Below are 27,262 nucleotides of genomic sequence, written 5' to 3' on the forward strand. Positions count from 1 at the left end.
AGCAACCACATTTGGTTTAAACAGCCATGTCTAAGAAACCTTATTTGTTTTAGCGCGCCATATTTGGTTTCATTAACCATATTTGGTCTCAGCAACTATATTTCTTTTCAGCGCGCCATTTTTGGTCTTACCCCGCCCATTTTTGGTCTAAGTGGACCATTTTTGACTCAGCAACCATATTTGTTCTCAGCGCGCCATTTTTGGTCTCAGCATCCATATTTTGTCACATCTAGGCCATTTTTGATTTCACATTTACGGCAAAATCTTCCCATACCCCTCAAACCCATCAGTTTTCCCGGATTCTGACCGCGTTGGTGCCTTTGTGTTACCGCAGGCACGGCGAGGCGCTATTGCAACCCGCGTGGTAAGTGGGCGCTGACCAAGCACGGCAACCAAACATGGAGTGACTACAGCGACTGCCGGTACCCAGACCTGGACGAGGCTAACCGGGCACTAAGTGTAACTAAAGTGAGTCCCGGCCCTTTTCTGTCTCTCTTTTATATACACAGCCGATGGCTCCTTTTTTCTTTCTTTTTTCTGGAGGAGCTCCGGAGCGCTCATATTCCCTCTTCTCTTGCTCTTTTTCCCCCACTCTTTTTCTCTTGCCATTTTGCAATTTAACGCAACTAACTGGGTTTTCTTGCGTACGGTTTCAATCTTTGAGCGAATATTTAAGTTTTTTTTTTGATGCCAGGTAAACGTTTTAAGGTTTAGGTGGAAATCTTGATCAGGATTTTTTAAAGTTTAACTTTTGCGACCGCTATCTAGGAACCAGGGTTTTAGGGAGGTAGCTTTGGTAAATGCTGGAACTATTTTATAGAAAATAGAAAGGTACTACTCCAAATGTTATGCCTAACTTTTTGGAATATACTTTCAAAACATTTTTTTCTTGATATTGATTGCTTGCTGTCTAAACAAATCATTGCTTAAAATCAAAAGTAAAACTACAGAAAAATAATTTTTGATACGCACTTGTTTCATCAGTACACTGATAATGAGCTGATGATGATACAAGTGCAAATGCCTTTAAAGTGTTCCAAACAATATTTTAAATTTTAGTTTCCAATCCAAAACATTGTTAAATTTTTGAGATTTTTTTACTCTTCTTTTCGGGCTTCATTATTTTTCTAATATATCGTTTTCAAAGACATTCAAAGATTGAAACCGTTGCGGAAAATCGCCGGCGTTAAAGGGTACAAACAAAACTACCAGACAACCCATACCAGCATGACCTTTTTTTCGCTAATATGACACAGTTTCTTGGTTTCATTAAACCGGGAAAATCTCTCGGTTGGAACAAGTAGGAAAATACTTTCTTTCCAAATAAAAGTTAAGTGTATGGTCATTGGTGCTACAGGTTTATATCTTAAATGCCAGTTAATTATCATCACCTAGCGTTGGATATGGGGTTTTTAAAGTGTGTGCTTCGTTTTTTGGCAAATATGGTTTTATATTCCATTTTCTTTGGTGGCATGTGTGGGTGTTGGTAAAATTTTTACTGCAGGAATGATATACCTTGTCGTTAAGGTTCCACTGAATGCGTGAAGTTCATAAGTTAGCTTTATTTATTTTAAAACATATGTTAGCAAAACATAAGGAAATAAAAATCATGGTTGATTAAATTTATTTAAACAAGATGACGAAAAAATCATGATCAATCGAAGTAAATAAACTATTTTTCTAAAAAAAACAACAATGACACTGTCATAAATGTTGATAGCACATTTCAATTTTGAAAAAACGTTTAAAAAACGATTAAACAGTTAAAAGCGATGTCCCTTCTTAAAACGAAACAGAACTGGGCCTGAGCTGTCAAAATGGTTTTGCTTGACTTCATTAACCCACATTCGCCGTTAGATGATGTTTAGTAGCTGCATGTTTAATGCTTGCCGTTTCGCTTACACTAGCTTATTAACTAACACGCTGACTGCATGCATGTTTACTACAAGTGTTGTTTTGCTGCTTTTATACGTTAATCTCTATACGTACCACCAGATCACTATTTAATTGTAGTGTTCCGTATAACGTTTTTTACGCATTGTTTGTCCAAAAATTGTTTGATTAAAATGCACACAGCGATAAATAAAATGACTTAAATTTATCAACTTACATTTTTTGTTCGAACAATGTGACCAAAAATTATTATTTTTGTTTATTGTAAAGCGAGATTTATGGTATTTATAGACTAAAAATCTTTTAAAGTATTATTTTTAGGTTTTTTTTCATAATTTATTACTCGCGTTACATTTTTAATTAAATAAAAGTTAAAATTAAATCCCTCCTCCAAAAAAACAATTGTTTCAATTGTTTTTACAATTGGTAATACAAGTGATCTGGTGGTTTTAAAAGAAAAAAAAGCCTTTTGTATTTACCATTTATTTGATCCTTCAAATTCTTACTCGTGTTGTGCGAATGTTTTAGCCCGAAGAAAAGAGTATGATCCAGTTGTATACAGTCGGGTACTCGTTTTCACTCGTTTCACTCATCATAGCGGTGATCATACTCGGATACTTCAAGTGAGTAATTCTCCTTTGTACATTTTCTAAATTTCGTTTAAAATTTAAGTGCTACTCTTTTCGTTCTAGCTTGGCTCTTTTGGGCACTTTTATCCTGCTGTGTTTTTATGCTTGAAATAGGAATATTAAAATTTTAAAAAATGATCTTTTATCTCCGGCATTATTGGTTTTAATGGTGAAAATAACGGCCCAAATAGACATAAAAAGCACACCTTTTTGTCTGTCGTTTTTGCGACGCTTGTTTCGCAACTTTTTATCATTCCTTTGTGCTACTAAAGTCTATATAAACGGGTGTACCTGACGTGGCCTTCATACCACTGATGATGGCATGAGCATTTGGCGAAACGTTTGAACAATAAAGCATGTCGCTTTTTATGTCTATTTGGGCCGTTATTTTCACCATTAAACTTATGAACAGATCCGCATGTAGTGTTCCAAAATTATTTGTTTTGTTTGAGGGCTAGATTCTGTTGTTTAAAACATACTAAGAATATTGAAATTCCTAGTAAAAAGGTAGTTAATAGCAAACTGAATGCGTAACGATAAGTAATACCTTTGTACAGTTACATAAAAAAATGCTGTGGTACAGAAGCAGTTTATTTACCGAATTTTAAATTGCAATTCAGGGAACGTTTAAACAAGAATAAGTGTTGCAAGTCTATTGCAAAAAAGTCAAAGTATAGAGTAAGTCTTTCCTTTATAAGTGTTTACTAAAACAGGTAAATGCTTAACTTTTGCCAAAATCGTACTCAATTAACTACTTAATTTGGCATTACTTTGAATCCAAGTCAAGCCATTCGTACAAAACACCTAATTTAAACAAAGTCATAAATTTCGACGATTACAACAATGCCAAAAATGGAGACAATTATGTTAGTTCCTGTGGAGTTATTTTTTTTTTATTTGTCCTAACTTGGTTATGGTTGGCTTTGCGAAATCCTAACGTGAGGTTTAGGTATACACCATTGTCCCCACTTACCCTTTTCAAATATGTTACAACTCCAAAGTAAAGAAACTCAAAAGTGACAACAGAAAGTTGAAACTCAACCAATAAGTCCCCAGTATTTTTATAAATCCCCAAAAGCCGCAAATCCGATTAATATCTTATACACATAGGGTCAGTGCCTTCGCACTATGTTGAAATAGATTTAAGAAATATTTGAAACGTTCCAAATGTTACCTACTTCTGTAAGGGCTTTGCCATTCTTACTGCTTTTAATATCACAATCGCATTTATCTACACAGCGCCATATCAATAAAAAAATCGCATTGTAGTCGCGCTGTGAAACCTAGCCATCAATATACCGCCTCTACTAGCTTATCTGCGCGGATATTAAGGGATCAGACCTTGCGTGTAATGCCTTCTCAGACCGTTTCGTATTGCTCTAAGCTTAGAAGTCGATATACCATATTGCAGAGTAGGGTTTTTGTTGTTGACGTCTTAGAGATTATCGTCGAAATCGAGTACAAACTGAAGATACCCGAGTCACGAGTGTTGTTTTGCGGGTTGCAATTTGCGTTCCCCGCCGTTGCAAATATTTTAAGCCGATAATCGCCCTTTCTGTTACGAAACAGCGCCGCCCATTCCAGGTGCGCAAAAAATTTAAACTCTTTTACGGGATTATACTGAACTGTACTCTGAAAGAATATAGTCACGATAGTCGGTGGATTTTTTTGTTTTGTTTTGTTTTGTTTTGTTTTGGTTGAAGCTAGAAAAGTTCGTAAAGCTCCATTAAGCCTAACTTTAAACAATATTATAGCGCTGCTGATGATTGTTTGTCTAAGTCATGAAAACGTTGTAACTTAAACCAAAACTTTTTACATTCATTTCTAAACATTTAAGTTTCTTGCAAATTCTTACTTAGGGCAATTCCTTTTCCCAATGTTGAAAATGAATAAAGTGATATTCGAAACGTTAACAAAATGCTACCTACTCCTGTATACGGGCTTTTATATTCATTCTACTTCTAACTTAAACCTCAAGCCATTATCTTAGGAACTATTCGAAACGTTCAAAAATATAACTACTTCTGTATGAGCTTAAAATTTATTCTACTTCCTTCGCTATAAGTTTAAGATCAAAATCTAGGAAAACTCCCGTTTAGAACCATTGAATTAGAAGTTTAGTTGTTTTTAGACATTTAGATGGGGTATGACAAGTCATGTACCTTAGTAATGTGCATACAGAATCCAAGGATAAAATGTGCATACAGAAACAAGGATAAAATTCAATACCCATAGGACTTTACAAAATGCTAGGAAACTTATATTGTTGATAAGAATAATACAACTTATGTTGTTGATAATTATGTTGTCGAAATGCACATTATATACGCTTAGGTAAAGCAATTTCATCGTTTTCTTTGACTCAAAATCACTCAAAAACGGCCGTTGTACCAATCCCAAACATACTTTATAACCGCGCAACCAAAATCCGACGTTATCGTCGAAACTTCGAGACGCGACACATTGCTACAAAACAGCGTTTCTACTTTATTCGTTTGTGTAAGGGCTCTATCGAACCAAACAAACTCGGGCCATTATTCCTGAGTCAACTGTGCGGCTTCCAAAGTCGCTTTAGCATCTCCGGGTCTGTACATTGTCCCGCCGACCCTGGCCCCCTATAAATAGATACAACACCCTTGGAATCCCAACGTGCTACCATCCTATTCAACTCTGTCGCTCAAGGATCTGTAAATAGCCGCCTTTGGTTAGTGTTCAAATAATTGTTATCAAGCGTATTTTGTCAAATCTGTATTGCTGTATAACCTCAAGGTTACATCTGCGAAAATATGTTTTGCACACTAGCGTTTGGCTGGTATTGTCATGTATAGGACTTGTTGTATTTTGCTATACATATTCTCCATTTCAATGAGTTTTATTGTTAGCTTTTAATAGCCGCCTTTGGTTTGGTTTCGCTTCTTTAGTGTTCAAAAAAATCTTGCCAAGCGTACATTATCGACATGTATTGCCGTATAATGCCAAGGTTACATGCGAAAACATTCTACACACTAGCACGGTGCTTTAAGCTGGGGTAGCGCGTCAACGAAGTGTGCCATCGCTAATGATCAATGAGGTCGTTTACCATTCATATATTTGCTTCATTGAGTAAAGCCTTTTGATGCAACTCTTAGATTGGAGACTACAAGTACAATCAATTATAAAATGTGTTGTTTCTGATTCATTTGAAGCAACATTGCACTTGACCACTTTAACTGAAATTCTAGTAGGGGTGCCATAAGCCATAAAAGGTTGGGAATCACTGTACTAGCATTTATGGATTTATATTTCCACCTATTTAAATCCTCGAATTTTAGAAGAAATATTGTTACAGTCGCACATTGTTAAGCTGTAACAATATTTCGTTGATATGGTTGATCATTTCCGAACTTTGTTTTTTAACCAGTTTGACATTGTATTATTCTAACACGCCTGACGTAGCAAAATGGTTTTGAAATATGTACAAAATGCTCTGTTTTTGGGCCAATGTAAATTTAACCGTCAGCTTCAACTTTCCCATTTCGATTCGCGCAAAATACACGCCATTTTTGAGGCGATAAAAGACGACCTAAAGACCATTTCTTTCCCGTCTGTAACCAAAAACCCTGTATTGCGTCATCACTGGAAAAATTGCGGCAAATTGACCTCACTTACGCCGCGTGCGGACGTTTACGCGACAATCACTCGATTTTTTCTCCCATATTACCACAGTTTCCGGGCATTTTGCTGGCCTATTCGAATATGCCCTGGAACCATTTTTAGCGCTTTTGTTCTGATTGTATTTTTTCTGACAGTTTTGGCAAATACACTTTGACAAACCATTGCTTTATTTTTTGCTATGCTTTTGCTTTTCTTACGATTTTAGACTTCGTGGCAATTTTGCCTATTCTAAAAGCCATGTCTCCGTTTTTAATGAACTTTTATGTGTTTATGTTTTCCTTGCTTGCCACTTATAGAAGAGCCAGAATCCCGTTTTATTCCATGTTTTATTACTAGAGCTTAAAACTATTTTGATTTTTGCTTTCCCTGGCTCGTTTACTTAATCACTTCTATAAAAAGGCAAAAAGAAGCTTTAAAATCACACTATTCCGTTTTACTTTCATCGCTACGAGGTGTGACAGATCCTTAAAGTAAGAAGGGCAAAAAATAAAATCCACTGCTATAAAAAATGCTGCCTTGTAACTGTATCCAAGTGATACTATAAAGTACGCAATACTGGTCATCAAGAAACGAAAATAAGGCAGAAATACCAGGATCTTGTTGTTTTTTTTTAAACTGTCAGGTAAAAATAAAAAATAAATTATTAAAAAACTTACTTTAATTCAAATGAAAGGCTTTTTTAAGTGTAATTGTTCGTTGTGAACTGAAACTGTTATAACGCCCGAAAACGTCTAAAATATTGGGGGTGAAAAATGTTACAAAAACAGCGCAAAAAAGGAAGGGGGTTTGATTTGAAACGTCCGCTTAAACAATAGGTTCGACTAAAAATGATTTATTATATTTTTTTTTTCAAAATAAATTCAAAAAAAAAAATTTCCAAAAAAAATATCAAACCATGTGTGAAAGCTCGGTAAGAAATCTCTAAAAGTGCTGATTCTCAGCCTTTTTGCCTCAAACATTCCGGCTTGGGTTGCTGCGGTTTTAGTGTTTTCAATTCATGTAAATCGATACTCGGGAGAATTTCGCTTTTCGGGGTCGTTTGCTACGCTTGACTGCGTTTTGCGTAAACTGCAATTGACGATTTCCTTGCCCGCATAAAAAACTGTGATTCAGTATTTGAACTGGGCTTTGCTACGCGATCGAATTTAAAACAAATGCTGATGGGTATACTGGGGAATCTGCAAATGAAGCTGTTTTTGCTGTTTTCATCTGATTTGGTTTCCGTTGGGATAAAGGCTGTTGTGTTGTAACATTGCAGCTGCTAACCTGCTAGGTGTTGTTTATGAATGTTGTTCTTAAACCAACTTCAAACGTGCAAAAAAAATTAAAAGAACAAACAGTAGTGATACTAATTGTTACGTTAAAATTTATTTTCCACTCAACTTTGTTTATTCCTTTTTCCTGCATGCGCCCTCCAAAAAGTGTGTAATTTACCAAAATTAGATTATGTTGTATAATTTAATTTAAGTCTTGACAAATTATTTAAGTAAAGCAGCAAATCATTTTTCGCAAATATTATCCGAACGCTTACCGCTTTCCGTAATAAAACGCCTTCTAGTCACCACCCGGTGGCCACAACAACAGTGAACGTTGTAAACAAGTGAAGTCATTTGAAAAGAAATTAAGCTCGATTCAAGGCATTTTGAGTAAATAACAAATCCAGTTATAATTAGACCAAGTCAATTTGAAGTGAAGTATATATCATAAAAATTAAACGCTAAACTATTAAAATTTGGCAGACTAGCCTGATTACGAGCAGTAACTGAACGAATAAATTATTGGAAACGCAACATATAGCAAACAAATTGTTTTTTGTACAAATTAAGATAAATATCCGAATTATGTAATAAGAAATGTTTAATTAAAGCATTTTATTTCATTTAAACCAACTCATTTGTCTTGAAGACTTAAGTCAAGTGACTTTTTGTTAAAAATTCCCATCAAGTCATTTAAAAACAGTGACTTAAGTGCACTTAACTCAAGTCGTTGACTGTCAAGTTAATACAACACTAAATGACCACACGTGTGACCCCCTTCAATATGAAGTTGCTTGTACTAACAGATTGAGCAAGCATTATGGTTGTTTCTCGACTCGCTCCTCTCTGAGCCTGTGGAGCTCAGTTAATAGAACGACAGTCCTGGTATGACCGGAGGTCGTGAGTTCGAACCTCACCGCAGGTTAGTTGTTTTTCTAGCCTGCCCTGCTTGCATCATAGATCAACAGATTCGGTGAGTCGTGAATGGCTTTCGGTGTACTAACCACACATGTTTGTGTTTTTCCCGCGCAGACGCCTCCATTGCACACGCAACTACATCCACATGCACCTGTTCGCATCTTTTATCCTGCGCGGCACAGTCATCTTCGTCAAAGACCAGGTTCTCTTCTACGGTTCTGGCATCCTGGACGTTTCGACAAGCAACGGAGCCATTGACGCCTTGCATTCCTACCTTAATAGCACTGCAGAGAAGGGAGGCGCTCATATGGTGAGTGAGACCTGTTTGTTAATTATGGGGTAATTGTGCCTTGAACAGCAATGCTTTTAATAACTTTTTGCTCCTACATAAGTTTCTGAGGAATTTTGTCTTAATTTTTTTTGTCACTGTTTTAAGAAAATTGCATTTCGTTTTGAATTGCTAAAAAAATACGCGCTCAAATGGTGAATGAGAACTGTTGTGGATTTCTGGTAGTGTTTATTTTGATCTTAAACAGCATCCAATGAATGGCATTTCGCTAAAGCGGGATTTTGGAAATTCGTAAAATAAAAAACAATACTTGCGTAGTATGCACGGATCTTCAATGTAGCTTGATAATGAATTGCAAAGCCTTATAAGGTCATCTTAAATGAAGATAATTCCATCTCGTATCGAAACTTTCTAAACGAAATTTCGTCTTAAAATGTAATAAAATCGCCAACAAATTTTATATTTAACTACAATTAAGTGCAATTGTGTATGCATTTATGCATGGTAATTGTAAATCCTGTTTATGCATATATCCCGACTTATGTGATAATTTTTGACCTATCAAAAAATCATATTGATATTTCCTACAACGATTTATCTCAAAATGTCAAAAATGTTGACCTAAGAATACGAAAACCTAAAACTCTTCTTTAAATGTTTTTAAAACGATACTCAATTTAAAAACAGAATAGAATTATGCTGTGAATTATCCTAAAAAAATTATGTCTCTTAAAATGTCCAACAACTAAAATTCCTCTAAAAATAGGGAGACCTTCTAAAAACAATTTGACCTTGAATAAAAAAAACTTATTTTTCGTTTCTTTTTCTTTCTCCTCCTATGGTCCTCACTACTTCATATAAACGCTTAGTCTTAACGTTATAGTTAACGGTAAGTGTGGGTGCTTTGCAGGTAAAGTGTAAGCTTGTGATGACCTTCTTTCACTACTTTGTTGCGACCAACTACTACTGGATCCTAGTGGAGGCTCTCTACCTTCACAGCCTCATCTTTGTCGCATTCTTCTCCGACAAAAAGTACCTCTGGAGATTCATCATAACTGGTTGGGGTGAGTAAAATCCAACTACAGTACAAAACTTTGACACCGAGGTTCGGTTTGTTTGGATGTAAAATATAGGTATTGTACTCCTGTGAGAGCATTATCAGTGTCTAAAGCAGTGTTTCTCAATTTTTCGGCGTCCAGCTCTCTAAAATAAGCGAAATAAGTCAGCGGCACACTTTGCACCAAAATGATATCATAACGAGTAGAATTCAATTAAGTACAAAACTCGAAAACAGTTGACTTTGATGCAAAACACAAATATATTAAACTCTTTGAGAGAATTCACGTATAATGGATAAAAGTATCACGCAAAAAAATTGATTTTCCTAAACCTAATGCCTAAGTAGTTTATTATCACGCGAAAGTCAAGTTAATCGTTACAACTCCAACACGAAAACGGAAAAGCAGATACCCGCTATGTTAATTACGTCACTAGATTTTTCGTTATACGGAAACAAAAGAGCTTACTATAGTTTTGCAGTATCCTTTATGAGAGCTTTTTTTAGTATAGGAGAATATAAACCCATTCGATGCGGTTAGCTTATTAAAAAATGTTGCAAAAAAAATATATATATTAACAGCCCAATGTAAACCGTGTTAAATTTATCTAAATATTATAAAAGGCTTGAAAACCAGCCGCGACAATTTTTTAAACATGTTAAGGAAGAAGTCCTTTTTTAAAACTTACCGCCAAAATGTATGCATTGGTAGTGATTTCGTATGTTGAACACGAGAAAATACAACACCAACCAAACCTGTTCTGGGATTGCTATGTCTTAATTTTGTCTTTATAAAAAACATATACCTTGATAACGTTACTAAAAAGAAAAGTCACGTTACTTCGTTAAAAATTAAAAAAATAGTTACCTAGTTTGGCTACAATCTGTATTTGCCGCAAAACATAAAAAATAAACAATTGTTGGCTTTAAATAGGTCTATTAAGGCAGAAATTGCTTATAAGTTAATCTAGTTTTGCTACAATCTGAATTTATATATCAAACTTCAAATTGCAAAATCTCCTGAAAACACCTTCAATTATTTTGCGAGCTGCAATTCATTTTGCACCCCGGGTGTTCGCCCCACTATAGCGCTCCCTGCGGCGTTAAGTATCCAGCTTAGTGTTTGTTACGTCACAGTGGTCCCGCGTTTACGTCACGCACCATTCTTTTTCTCTCGTGACGCAACAATGGGTTTAGTCAACGTGGCTTAGCGGCCCTTTACTAGGTCAAGGTGTCTGGGCTGTTTTTTGTGTTGTTAGTTAAATGAAATGTTTGTAGAATTTCGCCAAAATCAGTTTTTACAACCAGATTTATTAAAATACGATTAACAAACCAAATGCTATCAACTAAACGTAAAAAACAATAAATCGAACAAAAATCTTTATAATTTCATTCACAAAATTTTCAAAAAAAAACATTTAGTAAATGTAACTGGTTATTTATTTGTAAATTGAGTCATGTAAATTTGTAAATAACATGAAAAGGACGTCCAAAGATATGCACGTTATAAAAATGTTAGCTTTTAAATAAATATTGCACTGAATGTGTGATCTTTGAAATCACCTTGACCCTTGTAAAATAAACGACCTCAACTCCTAAACGGTCACAGCAGAACTGTCTAGGAATGCTTGTATTTATTGGTCAGACACTTTATAAAGTCATTATATCTTAACACTTTGGAATATAATTGAATACTTTCGAATATAATTATATATATAATTGTCTTTTTTAACATCTTTATAAAATGTCTGACCTTAATACCAGCATTGCTAGACCGTTCTTCTGTGACCTTTCAAACCATGTTGGTTTCTCTGCAGTTTCAATTTTTCGTGTTTTTCTAACCACAATAATTACCGTGTTAAGTGCTGTTAAGCGGACAAAAACCACTCTCTCTGTTTACTAAAAACAGCTCAAGATTAACGTTAAAACAACAAGTTTCTGGCCTTGCGTTGTATCTTGGTCCTTGTTCGAACTTCGTTTGTTAGCAGTTGGCTAGTGCGAGGTGACAGACCGTAAAATGGCAGCTTAAACGCTTTTTGACTGGTATTTTTGGGATCAAATGTCACCGTCACAAAAATTTTACAAAAACAACCCGGTTTTCACTTAAATTTAGAACTACACTCGAAAACGTTGGTCAAAGAATCAAGTTTCAAACTTTTTGCCTAGCGGGACACAATAACAATGAAAAGTTAACCTTGACCAGTATTTCTTCAGTTGTAACTCCTGTGTTCCTACTTTGCCCGACTGCATTCCATAATTGATGGTCGCAATCCTACGTCAAAATGTTTTAAATTACACGCCAAATGATGTCACTGGCGTGATTTTGGTATTCCAAAGATCTTTAGCGGGACGGCACTGGAATTTAAGCATTTAATAAAAATATTTAAAGCCTGTTTTCCACCAATTCAATTTTGTTTATTTCCGTAATGAATAATATTTCTGCTATAAACATTTTTTGCAGTTGATTTATAAATTCTCTTCTAACTGCACAGCCTTATTGATGAAACAGCTTTTGTTTTGTTACGTTTAATTGATAAAGTTTAACGTATACCTTATTTTCTCAGGCGTTCCAGTGCTTTTTGTTGTACCTTGGGCCATCGTACGAGCTGTACTGGACGGAGAATCGTAAGTATTTTGGAATACTAATGTTTCAACAATATTGAATATTTAGACTGTTTTGCAAAGTTGAGACAAACCATTATATGACGGTGAATCTGCTTGGTTATTCTTTCGCTTTGTTTTGTGAATGTTTAAACTTTAGTTTCGATCTATTGTTGTATGTTGGTAAACTTTTGAATTTTTTTTAACCTTTTTACTCTTTTATTTTTAATTTTGGAAAATATCAATGAATTATTCATATTATAGCGGTGCAGATTTTATTTTTTATTTTTTAATCTGTTTTGCAATTCTGCGAAACATGGATTAATCTTAATAATGTTTGCTTTTCTAATTTTCTCATAAAAAAAAACATTATACTTTTTTATTATAAAAAAAATATAAATCAATCGTAATATGCCGGATGTATTTTTTCGACAAAAACATAAAAATTGCGAAATTTTCGTTGAAATACTAGGAGCCAAATTGTAGGTTAACTGTGGTGACTGATTGAAGTATCGGTGGAACTTTCCCTCATCAGTCTCACCTGGCTAATTCGTTTTGGGTATAAACTTAATTGCAACTTCGCGGTTTAGTCCACAATAATACCCACCCGCCCCGGCACCACCCAAGTGCGAAAAAGTCCCGTATCACTTGTTTTCCGCTGCGTTTAACAACAGATGTTTTGCGATCATTGTATTATAGCTTAATAATGGATGTCGTCCCTTAAGAAATCGAGAAAGTCGACATCATCTTGATAAAGACATTTCGATACGCACTTATCAATTAATATATGTACTATGTAGTCAGTTAATATATGTGGCTTTGCCTTTGTTATTAAGCTACATGGCAGATCCGTGCATAGTACACCTACCTATTTTAACATGTAAAAAATCCCCTCTTCTTAGATTTTTGTAGCCTTAAATTATCGGTGTAGGCAAATGTTGGGTTTGCATTAGGAAATTAGTTGAACCGATGCCTTTGCAAAGTAAGCGTTTTTTGGCAAAATTACCTTAATAATTTGTTTTTTGGTGAAAACCATCTTTCTGTCCGCTTTGTTGTTTTCACAATTCCCTTTTTTTTAATTATGGGGTTTAACCTCAATTACAGGCTCTCAAAACCGTCAAAGTTTAAAATCGACGGGCCTAAACCAATCCTATACACTTTTTATTCCACTTTTTCTTTCACCAGTTTTGACGCAAATCCATTGACGTGTTGAGTCCGGTATTTGTCTTTGCAAATCGTAATTACAGGATACGGAGCACCACAGTACGAGCTGTTGTTCACGGTTAAAAGCATAAATCCCTACACACAAACAAAACACTTTTTACACCATAACCTCCTAGATTAGTTATTTTTTCGCCAAACAGTTGATAGCGTGTAATTTTGCTAAAAAAATTCCACTGCTAACCCTGGGGAAATCCGGTGACGTGAACCCTTTAATCTTGTCGTTTTTGCAAATCTTAGCGTCAGAAAATTGTTGTCTTTTATGCAAACTAACACGTCATCTCATTCAGCTTTCTTTAAACTCGATGTTTAAATTGTTCGTTTAAAATCCGACGTAATTCCGCTGTGACGCACAGAAAGTGGGATTGTTTTGGGGGTTATTTGGGGTTAAGGTTTATGTGCGAATAAGTGTTGGATAAACTTTTATATTAGGCTAACGTGGAATGCTGGCTAAAGATTTGAACGTGACTTTTATTTTTTAATCTGATTTTTGAAAAAAAATGTAAATATCAGTCGAGGAACACGATTTAAGAAATGAAGAAATGAACTTGCGACAACATGGCCCCTTACACTATATTTCTACCAAAAAACATGTTTTTTGGCATTTTTTTAATTATAACGAAGTACATAGTTGTGTGGATTGAAGCATAAATTACACAAAAGCCGAGTGAGAGATTTTCAATTTTTTTTTAGCTCAGAGAAAAACACTTTAAGTTACGTTCGCAACTTTGTTTTACATGCAAAATAAACATGATTAACTGCTTGACTTCATGTGGACTCTTTGTGTCGAAAAGCGATATTATCGAGACGTAAACACAAATATTTGCTTACCGATGTTTGAAATTACGATTTTAGAGTAGGCATAATAAAATTTTGTGACATGGTCTCGTAAAAAAAAAAGAATGCATTTAACCGGTACACCGTTACGGCAGTAATTTCATTTATATAAGCCTGATTATCCTACCCTTCGTCCGTCGTTGCTGCCAAAAGTAGCATTTGCGCATAAAACGCCAAACGTCGTATACGTCTCTGTGCTGTCACCTTGCGGTAAATCACAAACACAATGTCAGTCCCTTCAGCTTGTCAATTAAAGCCAACTTTGCCTTGCATTGGCACCAGATTAGGAAGTACATTAGGTAGCGTCTTAAAGGGCCAACGTATACATTAAATCTTGTACTTTGACTGGCAAGGCAGTAATTTTGCGCATGTCCTAAACCACCGAGAAACACCTTGCAAGAAAACGTCGTAATCCGGGTTTTACGGCAAATTTGAGAAGCGCCTCTTATTTATCGTAATTTTAATTTTTTTGCCGTTTTTTAAACCCCTTATTTCCGTTTTAACTTATTTTTATTATTCCTTTTTATTGTTTTAACTTGTGTTTTTTTAATATTTTTTTTCAACCAGGTTTTTCATTATATTTTCTTTTCTTAATCTATTTTTTATAAAATTGCTGTCAGCGTGTTTTACTTTTTTGGTCCCGATTCCTTGTTCAATAATTTTATTTATACCCCGTTGGTTAAAAAAACAACAACATGCCAAAACAACATAAGAGCCTTTCAAAAATAGACTTTTAAATGAATTAGTTCCAACTCTCAAAACCGCACTCCCGTCATAAGATCTAATTAGCGCTCGCTGGATAGGAAGTTGGCTAAAATATACTTTTTGGCTGACATTTCGAAGTACACTCAAGGGAAGATTGACGTGCGACCCGCCGTATTTGTAGAATTTTGTTCGTCTAATTTTTGGCTCGATATCAACCTGACACCTGAATGACGGCATTCCTTTCTTTTCCCTTGAATTTTTAATCCACAAGAAGCGTGTATATATAGGAAGTAAAAGAGAGTGCCCAACTGTACGTAAGGTTAATCAGTTCGCAGGTAGCCATTTCACTAATTTTACCATCAATAGTTTAAAGTTTTAAGTAAATTGATAATAAGTTGTTATTTCATTTTTTAACCTCTAAAAACCTCTAAAAGTTTAACTTAACTTCAAGTCTCACTTTCATTTGGTTATTTTTCGACAATTTGCCTTTTAAAGAGTGCCACCTGCATAAGGAAATGAACTTTGCACTTTTTGCTTGTGAGGCATAAAATCCCCTTTTTAATCGAGCGCCACTTTGTCATCCACTTTCACTGAATCGGCGTCTTCTGTGGATTTTGCTTCGCTAAGGTCTTTCAGGTCAAAGTACAGGAAAATAAGTCAATGACCATGGTTTTCCAATGACTTGATTTAACTAAAGTCATTTAAGCGAAAATACTTGACTTAAATCGTTTGTATATGACTTGTTTAAAACTCTGTCAGCTGATAATGAAACTTGGGAGGCGGAAGTTTATTTTTTTTAAATATTGCGTTTGTCCCTAAATTGTTGCAATATAACGACCTTTTCAAAGCCACAATACGGAAACCTGATTTTTATTGTTCAAGCATCAAAGTCCCTATTCATTTGTGATGTGTTTGGGTCAAGAAAATGCCTTTTCAACAGTGATTTTCAAACTTTGTGCCCCAAGAGATTTTCTGGTGTGCCGCAAAGCTTTTTGTAATATGGATTATTTTGTTTTCGTTTTAAAAAAACAAGCGAGGTATGCAAGTTTAAATACACACTATAACCGATAATATTACTTCTCTTTCCAATTGTCTTGTATTAGGGCATGGTAAATTTTATACCGCAAGTTAAAAAAATAAGAACCACTGCTTTAGAACATTGTATACCCTGCACTAGCTCTGAAGTGAATACATCTATGGCCCAACGTATAATGAGCCGGAACCCGTAACTCAAATGCATTTCAACCGTGCAGTTTAGCTCGCTACATGGCTAAGTGAGGTTGCACCACGCCGCTATAGTCTTTGATGCATTGGTTTAGAGTGACTCTACTTTAGATTTAATTCATCTTTTGATCTGACGCCTTTCGTCAAGGTCAATTGACCGCTGTTGACACGAGGTCACTGTCGCTGTTGACAATGACGTAGGTGCATCTGGTTTATGACGTCACCAGTGTATTTTGGCAACAAAATTGCCTTTTTTGTTTGATGCTTTGCTCCTGGGAAATTTTTGATTGTGGTGGTTGCTTTTAAAGCAGATTAAAAAATTAGTTTTGCGCAAGGTAAAAAAGTGCATTTCGGAAAAAACTTCTAATAAAAACGGGAAAGGAAAAAGGAGGTTTAAACTTAAGTTAGTGGTCGCGTTTGTTCTTCTTTTACCACCCTGCCGATTATTATAATAATATAATTATCAGGCCAACTCTTGTAAAAACTTTGCATTCTTGTTTAAAGCTGAGCAACATGATAAAACAACGGTTGGGCGTGCCGGTTTTATCAATAGTTAACTTGCAAGCTCGTTAGCCATTTCTTCCATTGGTCGTCATCCCGACTATAATTGTTTCTACCTCGGTTGATTTTTGTTGCAGATGTTGGGATGTGGCGGTTGAAGAATACAAGTGGATTTACAATGGACCCATTCTTGTCGCCAGCGTTGTAAGTTTTTCAGTATATAGATCAGACAGGTTTGAATTAGCGGACAATAGACTAGCTTAAAAGAGTAAGTTAAATTTGTGAAATTCATGCATTTTTTTTGTCCAGGATAAAATACGTGGTCGGTCTATCATCGTTTTTATCGTTTTTATTTAAACTAAGCTATGTTTTGTTTGGGCAATAGTTAACTCTTAAGGGTAATAATATGTTGTTTTTTTTAGTTTTTGCTTTTAGAAGTTTTTAAAAAACGTTTTTGAAAAAAAGGACAAAAATATAATATAAAATAAGGAAATGTGAAAAAAACTGCCAAAAATTGAAAAAGTTGGGAAAAAAAGAAGATTTTTTTCAAAAATTTCTTTGAGAGGTTTTTCAAAAAACAATTAGAAAAAAATATATATATATGATATAAAAAAACGAAATGTAAAAGAAACTGCAAAAAATCTTTAAATTTACCCTCCGCTTATTTGTTGTTGGCTTTGTTTCAAACCCTCTCTTTTTCCTCCTGCTGTTAATCTCCCATTGTTCCCAGATCAACTTCCTCCTCTTCCTCAACATCATCCGAGTCCTCTGGTACAAGATGCGGGAACGTGGAGGAACGGGAAGGTCGGACAACAGGAGGCAGTACAAGTGAGTAGGAGATATTTGTTGAACCTGGTATCTAAGGATCTACTCCTTAACAGTAGGTCTTAAACCATGGTTTCCCAAACTTTTTTGGACCACGGACCACTATTTGTAAATCTGTGTTTTCGCGGACCGCAATACAATTAAAGTTAAGTTACTGAAGTTAACAACTAATTTAATGGCAGTATAAATTACACAATTAAATTATCCTATAACCGCACTACGTTTCTCATATCTGCCTCACAACCAACTTTTTACTCACCAATTTTCGCGCAACAAGTAAGAATAACTGCGGCCATTATTAAAAAGGTACGTAGCCTATACTGTACAACGTATATGTGTGACTTTTGAATTTCTTGTCATATCGCCGCGGACCACTTCGGCAGTCGTTGCGGACCACCGATGGTCCGCGGACCACAGTTTGGGAAACCCTGTCTTAAACGATATTACCTGGCGGACTTCCACACTGTTTAAACACAGATCTTCTTAATATACAGACCTCGTATTTGACACGCTGCTTTAGATTTTTACCTGTTTTGACTTTTTTACGACTCCACCGAATCACATTTCTTATTTCAAGCGTGAAGCATTTTTATTATTTCCAAAACCCTATTTTGCCACAAATCATACTAGGATTTCAACAGAAGCTTGTCTTAGATTTGAAGTCGTAAGAATCTAAATGTGGACAAGTAAAATTACCTCCTCAGGAAATATGACCCACAATTCAAGATGCACTGCATAAAGACATAAACTCAACTATTAAGCTTTTTCTCAGAAATTTGCCTGATCGACCTTGATCACACATTATTGTTGCTCTTTAATTACTTTAATCAATAAAATTATCAAAAACATAATTTGAAGACTTACGACTGAATGTCTTCGTATAAATATAAAAAAATCTTTATACTAACCTTTTGGTAATTTTTTCCACAGTTAATAAAAAACAGCTGTTCTAGAAAAACCATCGCTGTTGTTTTGATCAACCATTAAATTTTCCCTTTTTTATAGAAAACTCGCCAAATCGACCCTTGTCCTGATCCCAATGTTCGGAGTTCACGCAATTGTCTTCATCGCCATGCCAGATCACGTCACTTCCGGTACGTGGTGGTACGCCCGGATGTACTTCGACCTATTCTTCAATTCCTTTCAGGTGATTTTGACACGCCCTGTAAAAGTAACGAACGAATTTGACACGCACTGTAATAGCTCTTGTAGGGATGTCTGACTCTGATTCTTTGCTTTTTTTTTGATACCCGTTTTTTTACCTCTTCTTTAACTCGTTTCAAATGAATATGACACGCCCTGTTCGTAACACACGAATTTGTCACGCCCTGTAATAGCTCGTGTAGAGATGTCTGATACTTTATTTTACAAAAGCGTTTTATTTTGCTACCCGATACTTCGAGCTCTTCTTTTACTCGATCCAGGAGATTTTGACACACCCTGTAAAAGTGACTAACGAGTTTGACACGCCGTGTAATAGATCGTGTAGGGATGTCGAATATTGTGCGTTTTATTTCGGTACCAGCAATCTTAAAGTTTTAGGGGGGTAGAATTTGCCAAAACAGCACGTTTTAGTTAGTGGTGACATTCTGTAGCAAGTTATGAGCAGAGCCCACTTCAAAATCTAAAAAGTGCGTGTATTTTTTTAGAAGGCGTGATAAATTTTTGACAGAAGTGTACACTGAAAATTGACTTGCTCTAATTATGACTTGACTGGAACTTTGTCATTTTACTCAAAAATACTTTGTCATTTACTCAAAATGAGTTGACTTCGACCTAAGTTTTTTCACAAATAACTTAACTTGGCCTTAAGTCATTTCAAATTGACTTGTTTACAACAATGGGTCCACTGGATAAAAATGTTAAAACCACTGCTGTAGAGAAATTTAAAATCTTGTCTGGTTCAAAGCGGTTCAGTCGAATAACAGTTGCACTAAAAAGACCGTAGCGCGTTGCACAATCGATGACCTTGTTCAAGGTCACCGCGGCGCGCCAATGTAACGATTTTCCACTTGACGTAAACACGTGGTTCACGGTCAGCTCAAGGTCATTCTGTCGCGCTGTTTTGCGGGTTTCCGGCGGCAGGTGCGACAAAAAAAGAAAATTCTTTTGGGGCAAAATGCAAAAATGGCATCGAAAAAAATATATAAAAAGATAGTAATTTAGGTGAGAACTAAAATATAGTCCTGTACATTGGAGCATAATGGTTGGAGGTTGTAGTAAGACGTAATAAGAATATCAAAGTCCATACAGAAGTAGGTATCATTTTGGACGTTTCGAATATTATTATTCAATGAATAAAGAGTTATTCGAAACGTTCAAAAATGATACCTACTTCGGTATGGGCTTTGATATTCTTATTACGTAGTCCTATACAGATATTTACAATGTATTTTTTTAAAAGTGGTGTTTTTAGCACTTCGATTAATGAGTAATTTTAATTTTTTGAGGTAAGCTATTCTCAATTTTATGTCTGTATCATCGAATTATCTGTAACCAGACCAATTAAGATTTAATTTTTATTTCTATGGATTTTTTTTCTTTGGACCTTAATGATAGCAGGGTTGTTTAACTTAACATCTTAACTAACTTACTGTTTTTTTCTCAGGGATTCTTTGTGGCCATCATATACTGTTTCTGCAATGGAGAGGTAAGATATTGATTTTTTACCTAATGTTTTATACTAACTGTGTTTATACATATATTCAATAGGGATCCCCATAATATCGGATCGGAGCCGATACTCAATACCAACGGTACTTGTTCGATACTATTGTGGTATCGGTGCCGATCCGATACTAAATTGATATTATAGATATTTAAGATATTTACTTTTGCTAAAATTTTAACTTTTTACTTCTGTTAAAATTTTAACTTTTTACTTCTGTTAAAATTTTAGCTTTGACATTTTTTAAAGTTTAGAATTTAACTTTTGTTAAAATTTCAGCTTTTTGCTTTTCTTTAGATAACCCCAGCCCTGTTGTTTTATCACAGGTCCAGGCCGAATTCAAAAAGGCTTGGGAACGTTTCAACCTTTCGGTGGAAATACAGAAAGGGCGCAGGGAGCGAAGTCGGTCATCCGTGACCATGCTCACAAGCTTCAACAGTTCGGCCTCCCATCAGGTGAGCAAACGTCAGGATCGCAAGGTGTTTTTTTACCGAGGGAACCTTATGGAAGTGGTTGCCAAACTTTTTATGGCTTGTGGCCAGTGTTCCCTGCTAAAAAAATTGTATTTTGCGTCAATGTTGGATTTATTTAACATGACTATGTTAGAGTTGAGATGATTATTACAAACTTTATGAAGTAGTGGAATTAGTTTTAAAAATAATGGAATCAATATTAAATTTAATGAAGATAGTACAGAATTTAATCAGTTGATTCAGTTTTTAGTATTTTTTCCGAACTACGAAAAATTTTCATATTTAATTACATGTAGTTTTTTGTTTTGTGATTTTTCAATGTTTATGCATTCGGTCTAAGGCTATCATGATAGAAGCTTTTGCATCATTTCGTCTCACTACAACCTCCAGTCAGTAGGTTCGAAACTAAAAGAATAAACGCAATCACACTGAATAAATAAAACAGAAATTCCGTGAATGTTCATTGTTCACGAATGTCAACTTGCGACTAAAAAACGTTCAAGAAAAAGTTTGCACAGGAGTCACAAGAAAAGTCAAAAAATCATATTTCAAAGCACCAATTTAAGTTTACCCGATGCTTTGGTATTTGCGAAAAACCTACGCCATGAGTTCTTTTTTTTTGCAAATCAAACGCAGACATTATTATTGTTTCCGGCGATCGTGGAAGTATGTGGGTTGTGCTGTCGGTATTCGGTATTGCGGATGCCACAAAAAATGCACAAAAATATACATTTTGCCTTGATTGGCTCCACACTGAACGTTTCTCAATTCCCAATGACACAAAGTACTTGTGTCCATTTTGTCGTTTTTGCCAGGGAGAAATTCTGGTATGACAAGCTTTTCGTGTGTTTATCTACTTTTTCAGATCGACTTTGAACCCATTGACTCGTAGTTAGTACTTTGAAGTGGTGTAAACAGCTAGTTTAAAAATAACTTAAGCAGTGTTCCCTCTAAGAAAATTTTCTACTGCGCAAGTTTTTTTTTTGTAGTGCGCAAGAATATTTTAAGGCTGCGTTGTCAGGGGCCCGCAAAAGATCAATGTTTTTGTATTGAACTGAGTCGTAAAAATGGTAAAGATGGCGCCACAAAGCGTGACGTCATGTAACAAATATTCTCAAGAAACTTGTATGTGCAACTGCAATCGGATTTAAATACGTTTAAGAATATGGCAACAAAGCGATCCCGCGGAAAAGAATGATGTAAGTGCGCAAACGCAAATTTTACTGCGCAATTCGTCTGATGTGGCTGCTGATCGTCATAAACCACAAGGAAACAAAATACTATTTAGTAAAAAAAACTAATTTTAAAGTTTAAACCAAGTTATTTAACCCAATGACTTAAATCAAAGTCATTTTTCCAAATTCACCCAACATGGCTTCTTCGTACGTTGTAGCATAAAAAATATAACGTATTTTGGGCAAAAATTAAAATGAAAAACACTACAACAACAGCTATTATGGACTATAAAAACAATTATTATTTCTGAAGTGCCTGTTTTAATTGGATGAGTTATATTACACCTTAAATAGATGTATTTCCACGCTATTATTGATTTGGGACTTAAAGCAAGGGTCACCAATACACGGCTCACGGGCCACTTCCGGTCCACAGGTTTATTTTTGCAGTCCGCAGCATATTTTCGACACGAGCTTAAAACAGGTTATAATGCATTTATTGGCGAAAGGTTGATTCATATACAAAACTAAGCTAAATTGTTGTTTTTTAAGTTGTTCGGCTCTTTATTAATAAGTTTGGTCATCTCTAATCTTAAAAGTGAGATGTAAAGCATCGAAGTGTATTAAAATCTACTTAAATTTAACCCCTATTTTCGATCCTTAGGCGCGCCTTTCCATCGGAGGTTCGACCAATGGAAAGGGGATGGCTCATCGTCACAACGGTTCACACATGACTCGACCCTTCAACACTGCGCCCGATCTGAAAGAGGTGAATGTAAGTTGTAGTACTTGCTGCTTGTTAAACAGTTTCCATTCGTTTGCGATATACTTACTTTGGGATACGACGAGTATGAATAGACTACTAGCACTCCGCAATTGTATCGCTGTTTACTATTAGTTGAATAAGTTCCTAGCATACACTCTACTAATATATTTTGAGAAAAAAATCCGCCAAGAGTAACGATTTTTTTTCCTGTGACGATTTTTAGTAATAGTAATTTCAATAAATCGTTGAGTACATTTATGTGGCAATCGAGAATAAAATTTGATTTACTAAATGGAGCGTTTTAGCTTAAACCACCATTCTGTACATCTTTGTATGACTTGCTGCTAGACTTCATCAAACTACTGTTATTGGAATGCTATTATTAGTAGCAAACTGTTAAATCACTTAGCCATACCCAACGTTTTGTTTTGACATTATTTTTCTTTGGTAGCCCACTATTGTCTGTTTCGTAATAGAGCTTGCTTTGTGACGTTACTGACCGCAAATATAGTACTGTGGAGTCCAATGGCGTGTTAAAGGTAGTTAAGACAGGTTTTTTAAGATAATCCAACATGTTATGTCTTTTAAATTCTTTTTTAAGGGGTGCGCCATTCATTCAAATTAATCAAAACTATACTTCGTTGAACAAAGGTTGAAAGTACCTGCTTTAAAGGTGTTTATTCCTGGATCAATCGATGTTAATCAAGTTTTTATGTGTTCACCCCCCAAATACAGTCAGCTAGAGTTTGTCTGAAAAGAATCTATTTGTTCACCGATTTGGAGTAAATCTGCAACCGATATATTTTTTTCTTCAGCACGCGTCAAGTGCGCCGACTGGTTGTGAGATGGAGAGTTCGTTCACAGCGGAACATTGCGACAACAACAACCTTACTGTTCCCCTGCACCAGAATGGGGTAAGTTTCTATAGGGGGATTTTGCAATGATTGAGGGACGCACCGAACTGTCTATTAAGTCTTAAGTCTTTTAAGTATGTTCCAAAACTAATTTTAGAATTAAATGGAAAATTTATTTTCGGGACATATCTTTGTTGGTAGTTTCATCTTTGAAGTTTCCATTCCCTTCCACCTTTGAAATTCCAATATGATTTTTCACCTATCCTTCAATTCATAAAAACACCCTTAATTTGATAGGACATTATCAATTATTGCGCATAGCAACGTAATATACATCTCTTCCATCCAGGATCCCCCCATCAACACTACGTGCACCTCTTCTTACCCCAAATTTCCCGAAAAGAAACCCATTTTTTTCGAAATAACTGCAATTTCTTCAAACTCCCCTTAATTTATATGAAATAATCTCAGTTTCTTTAAAACAACCTCAATTTCATTAAATTACTCTAAACTTCTGCGAATTACCCTCAACATTTCCGATATACTTTCAAATTTTATAAAATCCCCTTACCACGTTTAAAATTTCAATATACTTTTTGAACTAACCTTTAATTCATGAAAACACCCTTAAAATTTGATACAACACAATCAACTATTCCACACAGCAACTTAACAAACACCTCTTCCATTCAGGATCCCCCCATCACCACGACCAGCACCTCTCCCCTGCTGCGCGCTCCCTGCATCCGGACCCACAGCTCATCTTCAGGAGGACTCGGAGGATTCGCATCCAGGGGTCCTGACGTCATCCTTCCGATCGCAGAGGAAGGAGAACTAGAAGAGGAATTCGAGAAAGCGATCGAGAGACACACTGAGGAGCAGATCGCGTGTCCGGCCGGGAGCTTCGACCTCAGCAAGGAGCAGGAGAAGCAAGAGGACATTATGACGTCATCACGTGATGACGCAATCGAGCTGGACGACGAGGTAATCGAGCATGACGAGAACGCTGTGATGTGGAGGAAGCATCGGTCGCGAGTGAAGAGAGCCGAGTCAGAAGATTCTGGCATCTCGAGTAATTTCTTCTCGAGCATGAGACGCGGTTCTGGAGGCGCTCCGGCTCTCGGAAGAGCCAAGGAACAGAGGAGGAGCAACTGCGCGTGCGACAGCGCCGCTAGTGGCAGCGAGAGCGAGGGTTTTCTCGACTGCAAGGTGGCGCCCTTGCTCGAGAGCGACGAGGGATCGGCTTGAAACTCGATTTTCTGCGAGTTTTTGGAGTTCGGTTCGAGTTCGCGACTCGCTAACTCTTGGTGTAGCAGTGTGTGACGTGTTGACAGTGCGAGTGCTTTAATCGCAAACTCGTGACGCGTTGAAACTATTTTTTTTTCGAGTTCGGTGCCAGTTCGATACTCGGTAACTCTTGTTTTAGCGAGTTTTTTAAGTTCGGGTCGAGTGCGCTACTCGACGACTCCCGGCCAGTTGAAAATTCACGAACACTTTTTGGACGATAAGGTTAGATCATCCGTTTGTAAGCGTTTTTGACGGATGACTTTGGACACAAAACCCACAAATTGTAAACTATTTTTCATACATTTCAATACTTTATTGCATATTTAAATTACAACCGTGTCCAACTTACTAAGTTAGAACGATTTCCAGTTGTCCACACATCCTACACTTGGTTTTGTACAAATGAATGCACCCAACAGAAAGACGGTTTCAAACCTAAATGGCTTGCTTTTTTTAAATGTAGGTAATTTTGTTGAAAAAATAAAACCTCAATATTTCAAACATTTATTACTATACTGAACAGCAAACGTTAAACTTATGCCATTTCGACAAGCAAAATCATCCATTTGGACCTGCTTAACATTCCATTGTTCTAATGGTGTTGTAATCTTCAAACAAGAGTCATTTATAGCTGTTCAGCTGAAAACGCTGTCACCTGGTGCTATGTCCGCCAAATAAGTGTTACTCCATAAGAACTACCATTAAATATTGCTTTTATGATGATAGACAAGAAAGGGCTCTTTCCTGATTTCGTCTTTCATAAGGTGCTAATCGTGCATATCATTTCGGAGCAATTCGTTATCGAGCAAATCATTTCGTTTAACGTCAGTGCTCACACCGCTCACATGCGTCATCCCAATTTATATTTCTTCACTCCCAATTCTTCAAAGCGACCCGTTTCAGTTTTAGGTCTACCAGAGTGAAATTCGGGGAAAAAATGAACTCGGTTTTCCGACTGTTTTAAGATTTCTATTTCACGCGATGTTTCGTTTGTGATTTCTATTTTTCCGGATCTTGTGCCGCTTGGGGCGCCAGACGCGCGGTTGCCCTGGTTACGAAGGTCGCTTCTCTTTCACTTCCGAATGTCCGAGAGTTTTATTTTCCTTCTAGATATTGCGTATGTTCCATTTGTTCGTGTTACTTTTGCTCGTCGCTCACTTCTCCAAAGGCACCTGAGTCGTAAAATCGACACTTTGTGTGTTTGTATGTTTTGGGCGTAAATACTTCGGCTATCCGATTTGATACCGATTAGTTTTTTTAACCTAGGACAAAGTAGCTATGAGAATCACTTCACATATGGATTAAACATTTTAAACACGGCGTTGAGTCAGTATCTTCTTCAGCGATAAATGTTCAACTCACTGGTAAATACTGAAACATTCATACACAATTCGTGTTGAATTATGATCAAGCACTTAAGTCGTGCTGACCATCGATAAACACTTATCATAGTACACAGGGATATGGTAGGGGGCTAGCTGAAATCTTTTCATCTAGGATTTTCGCACAAGCAAGACAAGGCTAGAAAACTTATACCTGTGGCGGGGTTTAACCTTACGACATCCACCATCTTGATACTACCGTTTTACCTTCAGGGCCCCTTTAAAATGTATAACTAAAATGCATAAGAAAAGCACGTTTTTTCACTTGACTCATGGTAAACCAATTTTGTAGATCTAAAGCCAAAAAATCGTGTTTATTTACAATTTAGACTTAAGCTGGTCTTACTTAAGGCGTCAATAAACTCGTTATGAAATCACTAAACTCGTTATGGAATTTACTTCCCTAACAATAAACATATCTAAACATATCTATGATACCGAAGTCTTGAGTTCAAATCATGATATTGAATCCTGAGTACGAATCTCACTGCAGACTAGTTTCACGAGCAGCATGCAGCAGACAACGGTGCATGGTTGTTTTTCGACTTACTTCTGTCTTATTTGAGCCTGCATAGCTCACGGCCCGAATTAGCTGAGGTCGTGAGTTCAAACCACAAGAAAGCCAGGGTTTTCTAGCTTTGTTTGCGTCGTTTTCAATACATCTTTAAGACATTCAATATTTTCACTAAGTATCCAGTTTCATTCTGCGTAACTTACAAATATAAATTGCTGACTAAAATGTCTTCCAAAGCAGACATCACTGGATCTAGAAATACTAGCTTAATTGGGTACCGGATACGTGCCGGTAATATATTGGACATTCCTAGTCACAACAGGAGAAGCATAGGCTTGTTCTTTCACTTTTTCATCATTGTTTTAGTTTCCTTACAAACAGTCAACGTTATGGCGTTGTACTTTTTTCTCCTAACCGTTTTACCTTTCCATCTATTGAGCTGTTTTCGAACATGTATGTTTTGGGCAGACGCTTGCCAACATTAGGTGTAAAACACAATCTATCACCTAATTTACAATGTTGTATTTGTTTTA

General features: G+C 36.1%; 1 protein-coding gene across 1 annotated transcript in view; it reads left to right on the plus strand.

Moving 5' to 3' along the window:
• LOC146165465 (parathyroid hormone 2 receptor-like) overlaps positions 1–25,687 on the plus strand; it is a 94,085-nt gene extending 68,398 nt beyond the window's left edge. The window contains exons 6-17 of the mRNA XM_083381181.1: positions 2,422–2,516; positions 8,465–8,660; positions 9,550–9,703; positions 12,261–12,321; positions 16,923–16,989; positions 17,516–17,613; positions 18,616–18,757; positions 20,219–20,260; positions 20,605–20,733; positions 22,591–22,701; positions 23,508–23,606; positions 24,240–25,687. Coding sequence (XP_083237307.1) covers positions 2,422–2,516; positions 8,465–8,660; positions 9,550–9,703; positions 12,261–12,321; positions 16,923–16,989; positions 17,516–17,613; positions 18,616–18,757; positions 20,219–20,260; positions 20,605–20,733; positions 22,591–22,701; positions 23,508–23,606; positions 24,240–24,794 — 1,749 coding nt within the window. The 3' untranslated portion in view covers positions 24,795–25,687. The remainder of the gene's footprint in view (positions 1–2,421; positions 2,517–8,464; positions 8,661–9,549; positions 9,704–12,260; positions 12,322–16,922; positions 16,990–17,515; positions 17,614–18,615; positions 18,758–20,218; positions 20,261–20,604; positions 20,734–22,590; positions 22,702–23,507; positions 23,607–24,239) is intronic.
• The last annotated feature ends 1,575 nt before the right edge of the window (positions 25,688–27,262 follow it).

The sequence above is a fragment of the Ascidiella aspersa genome, chromosome 2 (assembly GCF_963924565.1).
Source record: "Ascidiella aspersa chromosome 2, kaAscAspe10.2, whole genome shotgun sequence".
Taxonomy (NCBI): Eukaryota; Metazoa; Chordata; class Ascidiacea; order Phlebobranchia; family Ascidiidae; genus Ascidiella; species Ascidiella aspersa.